Genomic DNA, 17,007 nt, shown 5'->3' on the forward strand with positions numbered 1-17,007 from the left:
ATTGTTTTTGCGGGCAACGTGAAAAAGGGAACAAAGGGCAGAAAAAGCCACGGGGAAAAGAAACGTGAGCAGCGAATCTGCAGAGCCGGAACTGCAGAATACGGGGGGCGGGGCGAGGTGGACGCCGTCTCCAAGAGCAGCGCGCACGCGCGAAACTGAGCCACCCCGCCCCCCGCCCCGCCTTGGTACAGGTAACTGTGTCCAGGTTCCCGTACATTCGCCACGATCCCAGATTATGTGGAAAGGAGGGGAACTGATAGTTATCAAAACAACTGTTTGGCAGGACTCCGCCAACTGATGAGGAGGGAATAAAGGGATGATGCTGAAAATAAAGACACTGAAAGGAAAGGCAGTGGGAGCTGCGCTGAGTATGCGTACGTACAGGCGACGGGCGCTGACAGAAGGGATCCTCTGCAAACCAAGATGCTCTCTTGCTAGTCTCTAGCTTTCCATTTGCAGATTGCAGTTTCATCAAAAGCTGTATCTTGGCAGCGTTACATAAAATGTAAGTTACGATATTAAAATAAATATGATTCCGTGAGAAGTATTCACAGACCTGACCTAAAACCGGGAGAATAAAATTCCAAAGGCGAGAGATGAATCTGCCGACTCAAACACCTGGAGAGGAAGGTAGATGCCTCGGCAGAACCTGCGCGAGCTCAAGCCGCGCCCCCAGGCGTCGACTCGGCCCTCGGGATTCGCCTCCGCACTTTCGACAGGCTCTCCCAGCCCACCCAGCGACCCGGGAAGGCGGGGCTGAGACTATAAAAGGGCCTCGGGGCGGAGCAATCCAGGTTGTTGCCTAGGCAACTAGAGAGCTAGGAGTCGCCAGCTGTGGCGTTGTGAACGGACGGTGGCAGAGAGGTTATCTGTTTGCCCCGTACATTGGCAGCAGCCCTTCTTGAGACTGAAAAGGAAACAAAAAGTCCTCTGTACTTACTGGAAGGCTTCACTTACTTTCTGAACTTGAAGGGACTAAAAGGACAGGAACTTTTTTAAAAATTCCATCTGCCGAAAGATTTCTAGTGAGAGGGGACTGAATGAAGATGGTGACATGGATGGCCATGCCAAATGGAGAAAGGTCAAAGGCCAAATAAAGGAAAGTCAAAGCTTCATGCTATCTTTTAATCTCCAGCCTCTTCTTAGACATCACCACAAGATCGGAGCATCCCCACCGCCCCCGCCCCCACCCAGTATGGAACAGAAAAGCAAATCTGCGGCTTGCCATGAGCACCTGTGCAAGACCAAGTGACCCAATAAGAGCCATGCCGTCGCCTTGTAAAGGTCCATCGGGCCCACCCCAAAATTAGGTCCCGAGCCCCCATTCAGGGGTCTCCAGCCATCCCTGGAACCCAGGGTGACACAATCCCTGCACCTTTATCCAAGCTCCTCACCATCTGTATCCAGCCCCACAGGATTCCGCCCTTGGATAACCATTCTAACAACTCCTAAATTTGACTCCATCCCCCATGGAATACATAGAAAATGAAAAACAGAAGTCAAATTTTCCTGGGATAATTGGTTCTTTGGCAGGAGGGGAGCTTTGGGGCGTTATCTTCAGGGTGGTTGAATTCTGCAAACTCTCCAATGCGGTTCATCTTTCTCCAGCCCCCACCCTCCCACCCGGGTCTTCAGGAACTGGCACTGGCCCATATTTCTGTGGAGTCCAGAGTTCTACAAGGTAGAGCATTCCTTTCAACGAGATCTGGAATTCCTAGGGTTGCAGACTTTTACAACTAGACCCTGGAGGCCTCAAAAATCCAGAGGTGCTTGGTTCAAAATTCCCAGGGAGCTCAGAACTCTGTGGAGTCCACAGTGCCTGGCTCAGGAACATTTGGAGGCCTACGATACTGTGGCTAAGCCCACAGCAGAAGGGTGACCACAATATTGTCTTCACAGCTTGAAGGTGTATGAAATAATGTCACTACATCGAAGCAGTGCCTCAGCCTGCACACCTATGGGAGTCTGCAGCTGCGACACGTAGAAGTTGGCCACATCCAGGTCAGTGGCTCCAAAGTGGGCAGTCACATGCACACCCTCGTGCAGTGTGAAGCTCACCTGGCGACCCACCATGGCCAGCAGGCTGCGGAGGTAGCGCTCCCGAAGGGTAGCTCGGGCCCGCTGTTCCTGGGATTCTGGAGATTCTTGAAGGATGGGACACTCTTGGATTTCAGTAGCTACGCGCTTCAGGGGGGCCCTGCGTCCATCAGGGGCAAAGCCACGACTCAAGCCGTCGGGGCCCCGGGGGAGCCGGAGCACAGGCACAGGAATGGCCAATGGAGTCTGCATTGTGCTGGCTGTTGAGTGAAGAACAGGGAAGCCATTAAGTGGGGGTTCAGGGCTTGAGGAGGGGGGCAGACACTGTTCTTCCAGGCATCTCAACCTGTCTAAAACACTGACTCTCCTAAAACCTGGGCCAGTATCCCCTAGCTCTCCGCCTCCTGGGAAATGGCACCACCATTCCCCCAGTGACTTGGGCCAGAATCAAAGTGTTACAGCACAGAAACATAAGCCCCACGAAGGAAGGGACTTTGATCTGCTTTTATCAAAACTTTATCCCAGTTCTAGGCAATAAATATTTGCCAGAATAATGACCCTCAGCCTTCTCTCTCATACACACAAACCACCCAGTCCATCAGGAAATCCTGCTTCCAAAAAGATTCCCGCCTGTGCAGGAGCCAGCTGGAAAGGGCCCCTGCTGGCCAAATCTGGAAGGACTTGAACTTGAACATAATGATAGTTACAGACCACAACTACTGGAAGAAACAGAAACCAGAGTCCATAATAATTATAAATGAACAAATAAAGGGGGAGCCAGGAAAGGTCTTCCTTACTATAGAACGCCAAGTAATGAATGTAAGAGGAACAATGTGTTGGAAAAATTATCAATGGATGTGAAGATTTTAGGATTAAAGTTTGATGAGGAATAGAATATCTGTGTTGTCTTAAAGTACCTCCTCCTAAGATCTTTATTCTCTGTAAAGGAAAAGCAGTAACTTCATAGTGGAGACACCTGATGGACACCCCCTTTACCTGGCGACTGAAGCCAACAGCTCCAGTAATGACACCAAGGACAGAACCACATCTCTGGTATTCATTCCAAAAATGGATTACCAAACTCAAATTGAGAAACATTTTATAACAAACCAACAAAACTAGTCTGGACTAAAAACAAAGTCAAGTTCATAAAAGACAAAGGCTTATAAAACTATATTATGTTCATCACACCCTCCCCCTTCTCAGCCCCTCCTCTGCCTCTATCCTGATGCCACCCCAGTCACTTCTCGCCTAGACTACCCCAGTCGGCTCCTCCTCCCTGATTCATCTTCATCCCCCACAGCTACGCCCCCCCACTTGGCCAAAGCACCCTGTTAACACACCAGGCAGCTCACATCCTCTCCGCTCCCGCCCTCCACCAGCTTCTTCTTTTTTTTTTTAAAGAGAGAGTGAGAGAGGGGGGAGAGAGAGAGAGAATTTTTTTTTAATATTTATTTTTTAGTTCTCGGCGGACACAACATCTTTGTTGGTATGTGGTGCTGAGGATCGAACCCGGGCTGCATGCATGCCAGGCGAGCGTGCTACCGCTTGAGCCACATCCCCAGCCCTCCACCAGCTTCTTTCTCAAAGCCAAAGCCACAGCCCACAAGGCCCTGCCAGCTCAGTGGGCGCCACTCTTGTTGTCCCCACTGCCACTGGTCTCCTCACTGGTCCTTGGGCACAAATCCTGGCTGCCCACAGGGTCTCCTCCTGTCTCTGCTTGGATGTCCTTTCCCTCAGGTGGCTTCAAAGCAGCCACCTTGCTGTTCCCACCGTGGCCCAAAGACCAGGCTCAGCAAGTCCTGCTCCCCCTCTAGTGAGGGTGGAAACACCTTCCCACCATGCTTGGCGCGTGACCTCAGTCCAGAGACAGTCCCGGCTAAGGATACAGCTCAGTGGTAAAGCCTTGCCTGGCTTATGCGAGGCCCTGGGCTCCATCCCTTGCACAGCAAGTAAATAATAAGAATGATCATGGAGACGGGACTGATGCCTGCACCCTTATCAGGATTTAACAGGCTCCTGCAGATGGGGCTGGGAAACTGCTTCATGGTTCTGGGCCTTGGTCTCCCCGTCTGTAAGCAGGGACTTCCCTTAGAGTTAGCATGGGGACCAAATGACTGAACCCAAGTACTGTGTTCAACTCAGGGGACACGTTAAGTGCTGCTGCCATGATGTTAAATGCATGTAGAACAACACTGGCTTTGTGAGCAGGAGACTGAGAGGAGGACAGAGGCTCGTCTGTAGTTTAGTCCCTTGCCCTCAAAAACCTAGTGACTGAGGAGGAGACTGACAAGGACTAGGCACCCAGTACCCCAGGGGGAGGTGATTCCAATGATTCTAAGTTTATATAATTTTCATGCATCAAAAATGTTATATTGGGTTTGTGGCTCAGTGGTAGAGCACTTGCCTAGCATGTGTGAGGCACTGGGTTCGATTCTCAGCACCACAAGTAAATAAATAAAATAAAGACCCATTGACAACTAAATTAAAATAAATAGCAATAAAGGTATTGTGTTCATCTTCAACTAAAAAAAAAAAAAAGTCTACTAAAAAATTGTTTTGCTGCCAGGAGTGGTGGCACAAAGCTGTAATCCCAGTGGCTCAGGAGGCTGAGGCAGGAGGATCACAAATTCAAAATCAGCCTCAGCAACTTAGTGAGGCCCTGAGCAACTCAGTGAGACCCTTTCTCTCACTGTTATACAAAGCGCCTGAGTGTACCTATCTACCCACAAGTTGCCTGCCCCACCAACATAAAGCTCAGAGGCGGTGACAGGACTGAATACTTCACAACTGCATCCCACTAGTTAATGGGGACTGGCTGACCAGGTGTAGGGTAGGAGGGATTATTCAATAAATATTTTTTGAAGACTTGTAAAGATTCATACACCCAAATATTTTAAAAAGGGCTGGGAATGTGGCTCAGTAGTTAAGCATCCTTAGGTTCAATCCCTGGTACAAAAAAAAAAGCTTTTCTAGACTAGGGATGTGGCTCAGTGGTAGAGCGCTTTCCTGGCACGCGCAAGGCTCCGGGTTCAAGCCCCAGTGCCGCAAAACTAAATGAGGAAAGAAAAAAAGGCTCAGTATGAAGGTGCACACCTGTAACCTCAGCTACTGGAGGCCAAGGCAGGAGGATCACAAATTCAAGGCCAGCCTGGACAATTTAGTGAGACCCTGTCTCACAGTAAAACAAAAGGGCTGAGGATGTAGCTCAGTGGTAAAAAGTCCCCAGGTTCAATCCCCAGTACCCCCCAAAAAAGATGAAGACCTTAAGCTGGGATTGGCTCAGTGGCAAAGCCCTTGTCTAGCATGTGTAAGGCCCTGGGTTCCACCCTAGCACCTAAAAAAGAAAAGAAAAAAATAAGACTAGGGTAGTGGGGAGAAGTGTGAGTGGGAGGGTGGTGACTGTCCAGAGAGCCAGGGGGACCATCCCCAGACGCCTCACTTTCTTGAAGCCACTTTGATTCTATTAGCAAAGCTTGGGTTTCAAGTTGAAAGCCATCCAGAATCCACAGCTTCTCCCCACTACTACTCTACCTTTTCCTGGGTGCAGCCACCATCACCTCCCATCAGGCAATCACAGAGACCTCCCCACTGAGCTCCTGGGTCTCTACTGTCACCCCAGTACATTCCCCACCTTGGCTGTCAGAGGGATGCTGTTACAACTAAGTCCGGGAGCCACCTTAACCAGGGCAAGAGCCCACACCATTATAGAAGCTATAAGGCCTGTCGCCTCTCTGACCTCATCTCCCACCCCACTACCCTCTGTTCCAGGTGTATGCAACCTCAGTCCAACCAAACAAAGCCCAAGGGACTTTGTACCTGCCATTATTATTGCCTGGAACCCTCTTTCAGATAGGAGACCATATATTTCCAGAAGCATAGCTCACTTTTTGCTGCTCAAATATCATCTTTACAGGCAGGAAAAAATAGTATACCCTTCACCCTTTTTTTTTTTTTTCCTTTTTCTGTGTGTGTGGCATTAGGGATTGAACCCAGGGGCACTTTACCACTGGGCTACATCTCTAGCCCTTTTCTAAATTTTGAGATTGCTAAATTACTGAAGCTGGCCTAGAACTTGTGATCCTCCTGCCTCAGTCTGGGACACCAGGATTACAGGCGTACCCCACTGTACTCAGCCCCAGGCTGGTTTTGAACTCCTGGGCTCAAGAAATCCCCCTGTGGGCTGGGGATGTGGCTCAAGCGGTAGCGCGCTCGCCTGGCATGCGTGCGGCCCGGGTTCGATCCTCAGCACCACATACCAACAAAGATGTTGTGTCCGCTGAGAACTAAAAAATAAATATTAAAAATTCTTTCTCTCTCTCTCTCTCTCTCTCTCCTCTCTCACTCTCTCTTTAAAAAAAAAAAGAAAGAAAGAAAGAAATCCCCCTGCTTCAGCATCCCCAGTAGTGGGGACTATAGACACATGACACTGGCACTACCACTTCCCGACAATATGTATTTACTGTCCCATATGTACACTTAACAACAGGAGTACCTCCTGAGAAGCATGGGATTCCACCACTGTGTGAAAATCATAGTGTACCTGCACAAACTTAGGTGGCATACATCGCTCACTATAGTGGCCTCCTGATGCAATAGAGATTCAGAGCACATGAACAGAGGCTGCTTTAAAAAAATAAATAAGAGCACACTCTAGTGATAAAACACATGGCATCACAAATACACACAACAGTAACATGGTTATTTATTGTCAATATCAAATATTACATACTGTCCATAATTGTATGTGCTATTCTTTCTTTTTTAAAAATTTTTGTCATTGATGACCTTTATTTATTTATTTGTTTATACCGGTGGCTGAGAGTCAACCCAGTGCCTCACACATGCTCAGCAAGCGCTTTACCACTGCGCTCAACCCCAGCCCCGTGTACTATTCTTTTATGCCACTGACTTACAGTAGTGTTCACACCAGCCCCATCACGAATGTGAGTCACATTTGCACTGCAATGTCATGCCAGGGACGGCCTCATTAGGAATTTCTTAGCTCTGTAATCATCCTTGGGGACTCCTATCCTGATGGACATGCTGTTACAAAGTGCCCAAGTGTACCTATCTACCCACAAGCTGCCTGTCCCACCAACATAAGGCTCAGAGAGAGTGACAGGTTTGATTACTTCACAACTGCGTCCCACTGGTTAATGGGGACTGGCTGACCAGGTGTAGGGCAGGGGGGATTCTGTATATATTTTTTGAAGACTTGTAAAGACTCATACACCCAGGGAACACTTACTTGATTTTATGGAATGAAGAGGTGCCTGATTCTAGAATCACAGAATAAAGCAAATCAAGATGCTTAAAAGAAAATGATTCACCCATCCACTTTATCCAATATGATCAATACCATCATCACTGTGCCTGCTCTTGGGCCAAGCCCATGCTAGGGGGTCTTGAGAACAAATCTAGGGACTCAAACAGCCCAACCCATTCCTGCCCCATGGGCTACACAATCTCATCCCCAGGCAAGAGGGCAGACCAAAGTGGGCAGAGTGGGAAGGAAGGAGCTCAGAGGGGGCAGCACCCAGTCAAATGGAGGGGGTGGAAAGTGGTGTCCAGGAAGGGCGGACATACCTGAGCAAGGTCCTGAATGGGGAGGGGATAGATGCAGGGAGCAGGGTTATGGAAGGACTGCAGCTAGAGGCAACAGCAAACACAAAGGCGCATCACTATAGTGGCCTCCTGATGGTGCACTTGAGGCACAGTCAGGAGGTCAGTGTGGAGCAGACAGGGTGATGAGAGTTGGATGGAGAGCCTTATGGGTTGTGATAAGAATTTGGGCCTCAGGGGCTGGGGTTGTGGCTCAGTGGTAGAATGCTTGCCTTGCACATGTGAGGCACGGGGTTAGATCCTCTGCACCACATAAACATAAACCAACAAAATAAAGATATAAAAAAAAAATGGGGCCTTAGGGTTGGAGATGTAGGTAGCATGTGTGAGGCACTGGGTTTAATCCTCAGCACCCCGTAAAAATATATAAAGACATTATGTCCATATACAACAACAACAAAAATTCTTAAATAAAATAAAAATAATTTGGGCCTCAATTCTGAGAGACATGGGAGCACAAAAGTGGTTCTGAATCTTTGTAGGAAAAACGCGGATCTGGCCTTCGTTTTCACTGCTGCCCAAAGAACAGACTGGGGACACTGGGAGAAGTAGGTGAGGTCACTGTATGGCCCAGGTAAACGACAGTGTTTAGGAGAGGGTGGGGACAGTGATGGTGGGGAAAGGAGGTCAGATATGGGTATGTTTTTAAGGTTGCGAGCTCTCCTTGAAGGATGCAAAGTGTAAACTAAAGAAAAGGTGCTCAAGGGAGACACCAATTTTTTTTTTTTTCCCTGATGCAGGAGACTGAGGGGAATGGGATTAAGGGCTATTTACATTTAAAAAACTTATCTGACCACTGTCACCAGTCCCCAGGGCCTTTCTCCAAACTAAGTTAACATTTAAGTATTTTAAGATAAACACTCAGGACTGGGGTTGTGGGCTCAGTGGTAGACTACATGCCTAGCATGCATGAGGCACTGGGTTTGATCCTCAGCACCACATAAAAATAAAAAATAAAGATATTTTGTCCACCTAAAACTAAAAAATAAATATTAAAAAAAAGATAAACACTGAGGTCTCCCAGATGGGAATTAAACAAGTGGCCAAACACATTGTTTTAGGGGGTTTTTACTTTGTTGGATGCAGGTATTTGTGATTGAACTCAGGGGCACTCTATCACTGAGCTACATCTCCAGCCCCAGTCTCCATTTTTTTTTTTTTTAAGACAGGCTCTTCCTAAACTGCCCAGGCTAGCCTTGAACTTTCAATCCTCCTGCTTCAGCCTCCAGAGTAGATGGGATTACGGGCCCACACTACCAGCTAAAAAATTATGTTAAAGCCTATTAAAAAAATAAATAAATAAGGGCTGGGGTTGTGACTCAGAGGTGGAGCCTTTGCCTGGTATGCGTGAGGCCCTGGGTTCAATCCTCAGCACCACATAAAAAATAAAATTTTAAAAATAAAGGTATCATGTCCATCTACAACTAAAAAATAAATGTTAAAAAAAAAAAAATGAAGGAAGGGCCAGTGGAGGGACTTGTCACTTTCCTAAAGTACAAATGAAGTTGGAAGATGTTGAATCATTACCTGATACAGGTTGCAGAGTGGCAGGCAAGGGAGCCAACAGGGCCTACAGCCAATGGAGCAGGGGCCCTCACCCTACCCTATGCACAAGGACAAACTTTTTCCACAGTCCAGGGGAAGCCCTTGAGGGTTTTGGAGCCAAGGTATGACCTGATAAGAAACAGGTTTGAGAAACCTTACATAGCATGTCCAAGAAAGGCCAGGGCGGGCTAATCCATTCTCCCTGGTACCAGGCCCTAGAGGCCTTCATCATCTCAATCCAATGGGTGGGAGGGAGGGGCAGGGATTTCCTGCCCAAAGGTTTCAGGAAAAATGTCCAAAGTCATTTGCCACCACTTGAAAAACCAATCCTTTAGACTAGATCTCATCATTTAGGTCCAGGCAGAGGAAGGGGATTCACTGATCTCCCTGCTTGGGGCCTCAGGGCACGCTTTAAGAAAATGAGAAAGGAAGAGCTCAGTGGACAAGCAACATTGGGCCAACCCTTTGCAGCTGCCAGGGTAGGGAACCAGCTGAGTTAACAGGTTAACAGCCAAGGGCAGGACCCAACTGAGCAGACAGCAGACGTGACCAGGCACATACCTTGGGATGCCCTGTCTTGAGGCAAATTTGTTAAATGGGGCCACCTGAGCAGGTCTGAACCCTAAACACGCCTCTCCTCCGCCCCTGGGGGCAGGTCAGTTTTCTTTCAATTCCTCGGGGCCACTAATGGCTCTCCTTTTCTTATACTAAGTAGGTCCTCCCGGCCCCCAGGCGTCCACTTCCCACCACGCCCTGGGCGTTGGGCTGGACGTTCCTCCCACCTCCAGGCTCCGAAGAAACCCGTGGTTCCACCCAGGGGAAGACGGGGGTCTCCTGACTGCCACCGTTGCTACTGTTATCATCCAGGTCCTCCTTACTCCCCCGAGGGACAGCACTCCGCCTGCCCCCTCCGCCACCAGCGGCCGGCGCGATCCGCCTCTTCCCGCCACTCCGGGCCTTGCCGAGGCCGGGAACCTGCCCTTGATTCCCCACCGCCACCCCGTACTCACCCAGGTCCACAGCTTCTGGCGCCCACACTTCCGCCGGGGCCCTAGCTGCAGAGGCCCGGGCGGGCCGCAAGCCTCCGAGCCTGGGTTCCGCCCGCGCCGCTGCTGCTGCCGCTGCTGCCGCCGCCGCCGCCGCCGCCGCCCCACGTGGTCGCGGCCGGCTGGGAGGCTTGTCTCCGGGCACCGCCCTGGTCACCGCCCCGCCAGCACCTTGACCGGACAGCCTGTTAGTTGGGGGCGTCTGGGATGCCCATTTTACGGAGCACGAAACTGAGGCTCGTAGAGGGAAAGTCTTCCCCGCGGCTGGGTCAAGGGCAGAGCTTAGCGTTTGGCCCCCGCCCGCGGCACCGACACGCTCCTACCCCGCACTTCCCGGGGGGAACGCCACCTCCCCCGTGGCAACCTTGAAATCGTGCTATCTGCAGCCGCGGACGGGGAAATAGGCTTAAAGGACAGCAGCTGAGATGGACGAGAGAGGGTCATTTTGTCCTCCAGCTCTCCCTGCTGGCCAGGTTTACAAAACTGAGCCCTGAATGAGGAAACGGAACCTCTCAGCTCTAGGCCCGGGCCGAACTCGCTTCCTCCCCTAGTTAAAGTCCACTTGGGCAGGGATCCTGAGTACCTCGGCTTTCCTAGGGCCTGGCACACGAATGCTCTGCAAATATCTGTGGAAAGACGCCAGACACATAAAAGGAGGTCAATTCGTACTTGCTGACTGAATCATGAGGCAGAGGAGCTCTGAACCAGACCAGGGCTCCCTTTGCCATCTCACAACTTGCATTCTAGAGGGGGCGGGAAAAATAGAAGAGAGTATAAATGAGCAAATACATAAACATAAATGGGATCTTTCATCACGTGATAACTGGATGCCAAAAATAAAATGAAATAATCCCAGCCTAGTAGTGGCTCCCATTTATAATCCCAGTGACTCGGGAGGCTGAGGCAGGGAGGATTGCAAGGCCAGTCTCAGGAATTTAGCAAGATTCTGTCTCAACATAAAATATAAAAAAGTGTTGAGGATGTCGTTCAGTGGTAAAGCACTCCTGAGCTCAACCCCAGTACTGCAAAACGAAATAAAATAAGGGGCACAGCATTCGTGTGTGGCAGGGTTGGGAGCTTCATTGGGTGGTCAGAGGTGGCCACTTCAGGTAACCCTCTGGTTCTAACATTCTTTTGAGAACTGGGGAAACTGAGGTCCAAAGGGAACTAGGACAGATGGAGGTCATCGAGGGTAATTTGCAAGGCCTTCAGCAGGGTGGGGCTACTTTAGATAGGCGGTCAGGGAGGCCTTCTGCTCTAGAGAGGACAATTGAGCTGAGACCTGAATGACAATATGCGGAACTCCAGGAGATCAGCATCAGGAATTCACTCAGGGCTGGGCTAGGGACACCTGTGGTAGGACAGACCCTGACCCTAACCTCAGGGGGTATGCCTTAGGTTGGGGGGGGCAGTCAACAGTTCTATACTGTGTCGTGGTCTCTGCCAGGAAGAAAAAAAAAACTCAGAAAGGAGTGAAGGTGGGGCAGAGTGTCAATGCCACTTCAAACAGCAGCAGATAGAATTGCTAGAGGAAAGAAGTTCTAGGGGCCCAAGAAGGGGCAGATAGTTTGTTTGTTTTTATTTTTTGGTACTGAGGATTGAACCTGGGGGCAATTTTTGGCTGAGTCACAGCCCAAGTTCTTTTAATTTTTTAGGTTGAGAAAAAGCCTTGCTAAGTTTTTTGTGGAGCAGGGGAGAATGCTGGGGATCAAACCCAGGGCCTTGTGCACGTGAGGCAAGCACTCTACCAACTAAGCTATATCCCCAGTCCATGGTCTTACTAATTTTTGAAGCTGGCCTCAAAATTGTGATCCTCCTGCATCAACCTCTCCAGCCGCTGGGATTAAAAGCATGCATGACCACACCTGCTGGGCTATTTGATTTTAGTGGCCTAGGAAAAAAGTAGATGTACATGATTACAATCCTCCTCAGCTCAAAACCCGTCCAGGGCTTGTTTCAGGAAAACCAAAAGACATGAAACTGACCAAAGGTCCGTGTGGTGGAGCCCCATTTTCTCACTGAACTCAATCCCTCCCCGCTCCGCCTTACACCCACGAGCGTTCCTGAATGCCTAGACCGACTCCCGCACCTCCCTCGGTCTCAGCTCCGAGCTACTCTGCCCTGGCGTGGGGAGAAAATTGCTGGCACGGGGTTACCCTGTCCCCATCCCTAGCTTAATTTTGCTTCTTGGCGCCTGTTATCACGGACGGTGCTCCGCAGTTGACACAGGTTATCTGTGTTCAGTGTCTCCCCCGCCACATAAGCTCCAGAGGGCAGGGTTAGTTGTGATTTTGTTCACTCCTGCATCTGCAACCCTTAGAACAGCGCCGGGTCGCAGAAGGCACTCAATAGATGGTGTCCAATTATTTTTTTCCCGCAATACGTTTAATGGAATAGTCCAGATTATTAGTGCCTGGTAAGAAAGGTGGCCTGACCCCTTCCCGCTAAGGGTGTGTGGGGGCATCCCGTGCCTCGGTTTCACCGGCCCGAAAATGGGCTCTGTAAAACCTTCTTCTGAGTCTCCTCAGAAGAATTCGGAATGATCGGATTTGGTCACTAAGGCGAGGGCGGAGGGTCGGGACTGCGGATTGAGTTTGGCGGCCGGCGGGGCCGCCCCGGCCTCTCCCGTCAGGCTCCGCCCCCGGTGGGCGGAGCCTCGGCCTGGCCAGCACGTGTAAAAGTTCGCGGCGGGTCGCTGCAGCCACTCACCTGAGCGCCTCGCTCCGAGCGTGCAGCGCCCGCGCGTCCTCCACCGCCAGGCCGCCCGCTCGCCCGGCCCGCGACTCATGTCCCGCCGCAAGGCCGGCAGCACGCCCCGCCGTGTAGACCCCGCGCCGGCCGCCAGCTCAGACGACGGGATGGAGATGTCCGACCTCGTCATCGAAATGAAGCCCGACCCAGACGTGCGGCCCCTGCAGGCCTTGGGGCCGGGGCCCTTCTCCCCGAGGGAGGTGTCGGCGCCGGGGCGGTTCGGAGGCGAGCCCCGCTACTCTCCCGGCTCCGTGCCTGCTGGGGCCACCCTCCCCGCCCTCGGGGTGCGGAACCAGTGGGCTCTGTGGACGCTGACCCCGAACCCTTCCGGTGAGCTCCCGGGGTAGCCCTCCTTATCTGTGGCCCCCAAGTGGGACCCCTGCCCTGCGCATGGGCCCCTGGGACAGCCTCATCGCCTTAGCCGCGTCCTGGTCCCAGCCCCCTTCTGACCTTCGGGTTTCCCCTCTCCCTCGGAACCCCCGGCCCCCATCCTGGCCCCACCCCGCGCTCACCACCCGCTTCCTCCCTGCAGACCGCCAGTCCTGGACCGACAAACACCCAGATCTGTTGACTTGCGGCCGCTGCCTGCAGACCTTCCCGTTGGAGGCTATCACTGCCTTCATGGACCATAAGAAGTTGGGCTGTCAGCTCTTCAGAGGCCCCAGCCCCTGCCTGGGCTCAGGTGAGTAACGACAGGCTCAGTGTCCCTCTGAAGTTCAAGGGCTCGGCTTCCTGCGGGAGAGGGGCTGAGGTGGACAAGCAGGGCACTGAGCATTACTTCCCTTTTCTCGCTCCCCACCGGGGCAGCCTAGGCGTGGCCAGGGCCTGCCCGTCCTAGGGCAGGGACTAGAGGTGGGAGGGGGTGGGGCGGGGGCTGGGCAGGGAAGGAGGGCGGCCCACAGGGTGTGGCCAGCCCCAGAAAACTGGCCTGGGGATTTGCCACACACCCCCAATCTGGTTTCACTTCTCCTTCCCCTTGGACAGAAATAACTGGCCAGGTGGCTGGACCAGGGTGGCAGTAGAGGGACCTCTTGGGAGGGCAGTGGCCTGGGGGAGGGGCTTGGAGACCAGCTGGAAGGGGAGGCTTGCCATTCCCTTCCATTTCTTCATCACTGTTGATCAAGGTGCTGGGACAGTTGTTCAGAGCTAGGGAAGGGGCTTCTCTCTTGGTGCCATGGTGGAATCTCCCAGTAATCCGGGCTGGGAAGCCCCTGGTTTGAGCCAGTGGCAAGACACCTAGTGTCCTTCTCTTGAGGGAATTAACACCCTCAGAGGATTCCTAAGTTTGTGGCTGTGGGATTCATTCAAACCTATGAATTTATAGCCTCCAGCCAATGTCCTAGTTGGACTTAGGAAGTGGAATTATATTCAGGGCTGGGCCTGAGACAGTGGCTGGTGGGAGAGAGGAGGCGGGGCTTTGTGATGGTTTTAGTTTGCAGCCTGAGGGTGGCCTGGTGGGAGAGGGCAGGGCTCTCATGAACTCCCTGGAATAATACTTGGACTCCTGATTGTGGGCACCTTGGTATCCTAGGCTGGATTAATGTTTGAGGGCCTGCATGGACCAAAGCTCTCAACTGTCCCATATTTAAGGTCACAAAACCCTGGAAGGGAGGGAATCCCTAGGATCCCCACAGTTAGTAGCTGAAGAAACAGGCTCAGAGAGGGTATGTTTAGCTCAAGGTCACTCATCCAGTTAGCAGAGAAGTCTGAATTTGACTCCAGTCAGGCTGAGCCTCCCAAGTCTCTGCTGTTGACTTTAACACTGGTCCAGAAAGCCCACCCCATCCAAAACTGTCTATAGGATTTGAAAAATCTAAAACTAAGTACATCTAGAAAGTGTCCACTTTATAATACCCAGTAGGTCTAGAGAAAACCTTATAGGGGTCCATGCAACGGACAGGCAGGTTCCGTCCCCTCATCCATGGGACGGAACGTCCCTAAGCATGGAGCCTGGAACAGAGAAGCCCCCTTAGAAATCAAGAACTATTATTATTAAATCAAGTCTTTAAAGAAAACACACGATTTTCCACCCCTGACCCCACTGCCCAGATTTCTGATTAAAATCCTAGTTCCACCCTTTCCAAGCTGTGTGACATTGGGGGCAATGTCTATTTTAGAGGTCGTTTCCTGTCCTGAAGGAAAGTTTTGAGTGAGCTGAGCCCTGGCACAGCACCTAGCACATAGAAATGTTCGCTGAATTTGGTCACCTTTTTTTCCCTCGGGTGCTGGGATGGAACCCAGGACCTTGGGAGTGCTAGGCAAGTGCACTCCCACTGAGCTACACCTGTAGACCCTAGTGACCTCTTCAGCAAGGCTGTCCTAACCCTGTATCCCATACAACATTCCCCTCTGTCCTTCACTGACTGAAGTTTTTACCTTTTTCATCTTGCTGGAGATGCAGCTTGGTGCTAGAGCACTTGCCTTTGTATGCATGAGGCCCTGGGTTCCATTCCCAGCAACACAAAAAATAAATGTCAATTACCCAATCCTGGTGTACTTAACACTCACTAGAGATTTTCCTTACTTAAGAAGCTTCCTGGGGGTGGGGGTGGGGGGCTTCCATCTGTTCTTACTGCAGAGTTCTTGTGCCTGGAGTAGAGCCTTTCCCATGAAGGGGTCTAGCTGGCTACTGTGACCTATAATCCTTGTATCCACCAACACTGACACCCTGCTCCTCCTTCTCTTCTTCAGAACCCAAGGAGGTGAAGGCTTTGAGCTGTCTCCGCTGCGGCAGACAGTTCACAGGGGCCTGGAAATTGCTGCGTCATGCCCAGTGGGATCACGGACTATCCATCTACCAGACGGAATCGGAGGCCCCAGAGGCCCCCCTGCTAGGCCTGGCTGAGGTGGCTGCGGCCGTGTCAGCAGTGGTAGGGCCAGCAGCTGAGGCCAAGGTTTCCCGTGTGAGTAGCCTCACCCGGCGGAGCCCCACCTGCTCAGTGTGCAAGAAGACCCTCAGCTCCTTCAGCAATCTTAAGGTGCACATGCGCTCACACACAGGTGAGCGTCCATACACCTGTGACCAGTGTCCTTATGCCTGCGCCCAGAGCAGCAAGCTCAACCGCCATAAGAAGACCCACCGGCAGCTATCCCAGAGTCCCTCCTTGGCTGATGCTAGCCAGGATCAGGCTTCTGCAGCCCCTCCAGAGCCAGCTGCCCACGCTGCTGCCCCGGCCAGCACCCTCCGGTGCAGCAGTGGTGAGGGGGCTGGAGCCGCAGCTACTGCAGGTGTTCAGGAACCTGGGGCTCCTGGCAGTGGGGCTCAGGCAGGCCCAGGTGGGGGTGATTGGGGAGCTGTTGCCAAAGAACAGAGAACTGATCCTGCAAAGAGCCAGAAGATGTCACCTAAGAAGACCCCCAAATCTGCTGGCAAGAGCCGTGGGCCAGGGGGCAGCTGTGAGTTCTGCGGGAAACACTTCACCAACAGCAGCAACCTGACCGTGCACCGTCGCTCACACACTGGCGAGCGTCCCTACACCTGTGACCAGTGTCCCTATGCCTGTGCTCAAAGCAGCAAGCTCAACCGTCACCGCCGCATGCATGGCCTAGGGCCTGGTAGCACCCGCTTTGAGTGTCCACACTGCTGTGTGCCCTTTGGCCTTCGTGCTACCCTGGACAAACACCTGCGGCAGAAGCACCCCAAGGTGGGCGAGGTTGCCTGAGCATAAGAGTGCCCCCCCCCCAGCCTCTTGACACCTGTTGACACTGCCAACCTCCTTGTCCTTTCCTTTCTGCAAGTAAATCATACTCCCCTGTTCACACCCAGGCACCTGGTCTCTGGCTTTCTTGGGGTGTCTAAGGTGGGGTGGGAAGGTTCTCCCCCTTGGGGATAGCTGGACAGACCGGTTTAGAGTGGGGGGGTGAGGGGAAAGGCCAGCCCCCAGTGCCTGGGGCACAGCAGGACTGGCACAGAAAGCCGTGCTCCCGGTTCTTGGTATGGGTGAGGCGAGGGCGGGGAGAGAGGCCTGGACCTGTCACCAGAGGCCCCTGGGCACAGAGTCCT

The 17,007-nt window shown here is 52.0% G+C and overlaps 2 protein-coding genes across 5 annotated transcripts; one reads left to right on the forward strand and one right to left on the reverse strand.

Annotated features, from left to right (window-relative positions):
• Positions 1 to 96: 96 nt before the first annotated feature.
• On the reverse strand, positions 97 to 13,040 carry GEMIN7 (gem nuclear organelle associated protein 7). Of its 4 annotated transcripts, none has more exons than XM_081274479.1 (4): positions 12,963 to 13,040; positions 10,837 to 10,879; positions 10,218 to 10,424; positions 97 to 2,297 (listed from the first exon to the last, which is right to left on the reverse strand). In XM_081274479.1, exon 4 carries the CDS (start codon positions 2,287 to 2,289, stop codon positions 1,894 to 1,896), a length of 396 nt encoding a protein of 131 aa, XP_081130605.1. In that variant the 5' UTR covers positions 2,290 to 2,297; positions 10,218 to 10,424; positions 10,837 to 10,879; positions 12,963 to 13,040; the 3' UTR covers positions 97 to 1,893. The 4 variants fall into 4 exon arrangements, with proteins under 4 accessions (XP_081130605.1, XP_081130606.1, XP_081130607.1 ...); XM_081274480.1 differs by adding an exon at positions 7,627 to 7,689 and having other exon boundaries at positions 10,218 to 10,879; positions 12,963 to 13,038; XM_081274481.1 differs by lacking the exons at positions 10,218 to 10,424; positions 10,837 to 10,879; positions 12,963 to 13,040 and adding exons at positions 7,627 to 7,689; positions 9,190 to 9,332.
• Positions 12,154 to 16,751, forward strand: ZNF296 (zinc finger protein 296). The gene is made up of 3 exons (XM_081274472.1): positions 12,154 to 13,334; positions 13,537 to 13,686; positions 15,696 to 16,751. The coding sequence occupies exons 1-3, from the start codon at positions 13,040 to 13,042 to the stop codon at positions 16,664 to 16,666; spliced, it is 1,416 nt and encodes a 471-aa protein (XP_081130598.1). The 5' UTR covers positions 12,154 to 13,039; the 3' UTR covers positions 16,667 to 16,751.
• The last annotated feature ends 256 nt before the right edge of the window (positions 16,752 to 17,007 follow it).

Source organism: Spermophilus citellus, assembly GCF_964194105.1.
Source record: "Spermophilus citellus genome assembly, chromosome: 18".
Classification (NCBI taxonomy): domain Eukaryota; kingdom Metazoa; phylum Chordata; class Mammalia; order Rodentia; family Sciuridae; genus Spermophilus; species Spermophilus citellus.

Bases quoted from the DNA above. Each gene is read 5' to 3' on its own strand.
- GEMIN7 (XM_081274479.1), bottom strand. From the start codon at position 2,289: ATGCAGACTCCATTGGCCATTCCTGTGCCTGTGCTCCGGCTCCCCCGG.
- ZNF296 (XM_081274472.1), top strand. From the start codon at position 13,040: ATGTCCCGCCGCAAGGCCGGCAGCACGCCCCGCCGTGTAGACCCCGCG. The intron at 13,335-13,536 runs GTGAGCTCCCGG...TCCTCCCTGCAG, and splicing joins GCTGACCCCGAACCCTTCCG to ACCGCCAGTCCTGGACCGAC. The intron at 13,687-15,695 runs GTGAGTAACGAC...TCTCTTCTTCAG, and splicing joins CAGCCCCTGCCTGGGCTCAG to AACCCAAGGAGGTGAAGGCT.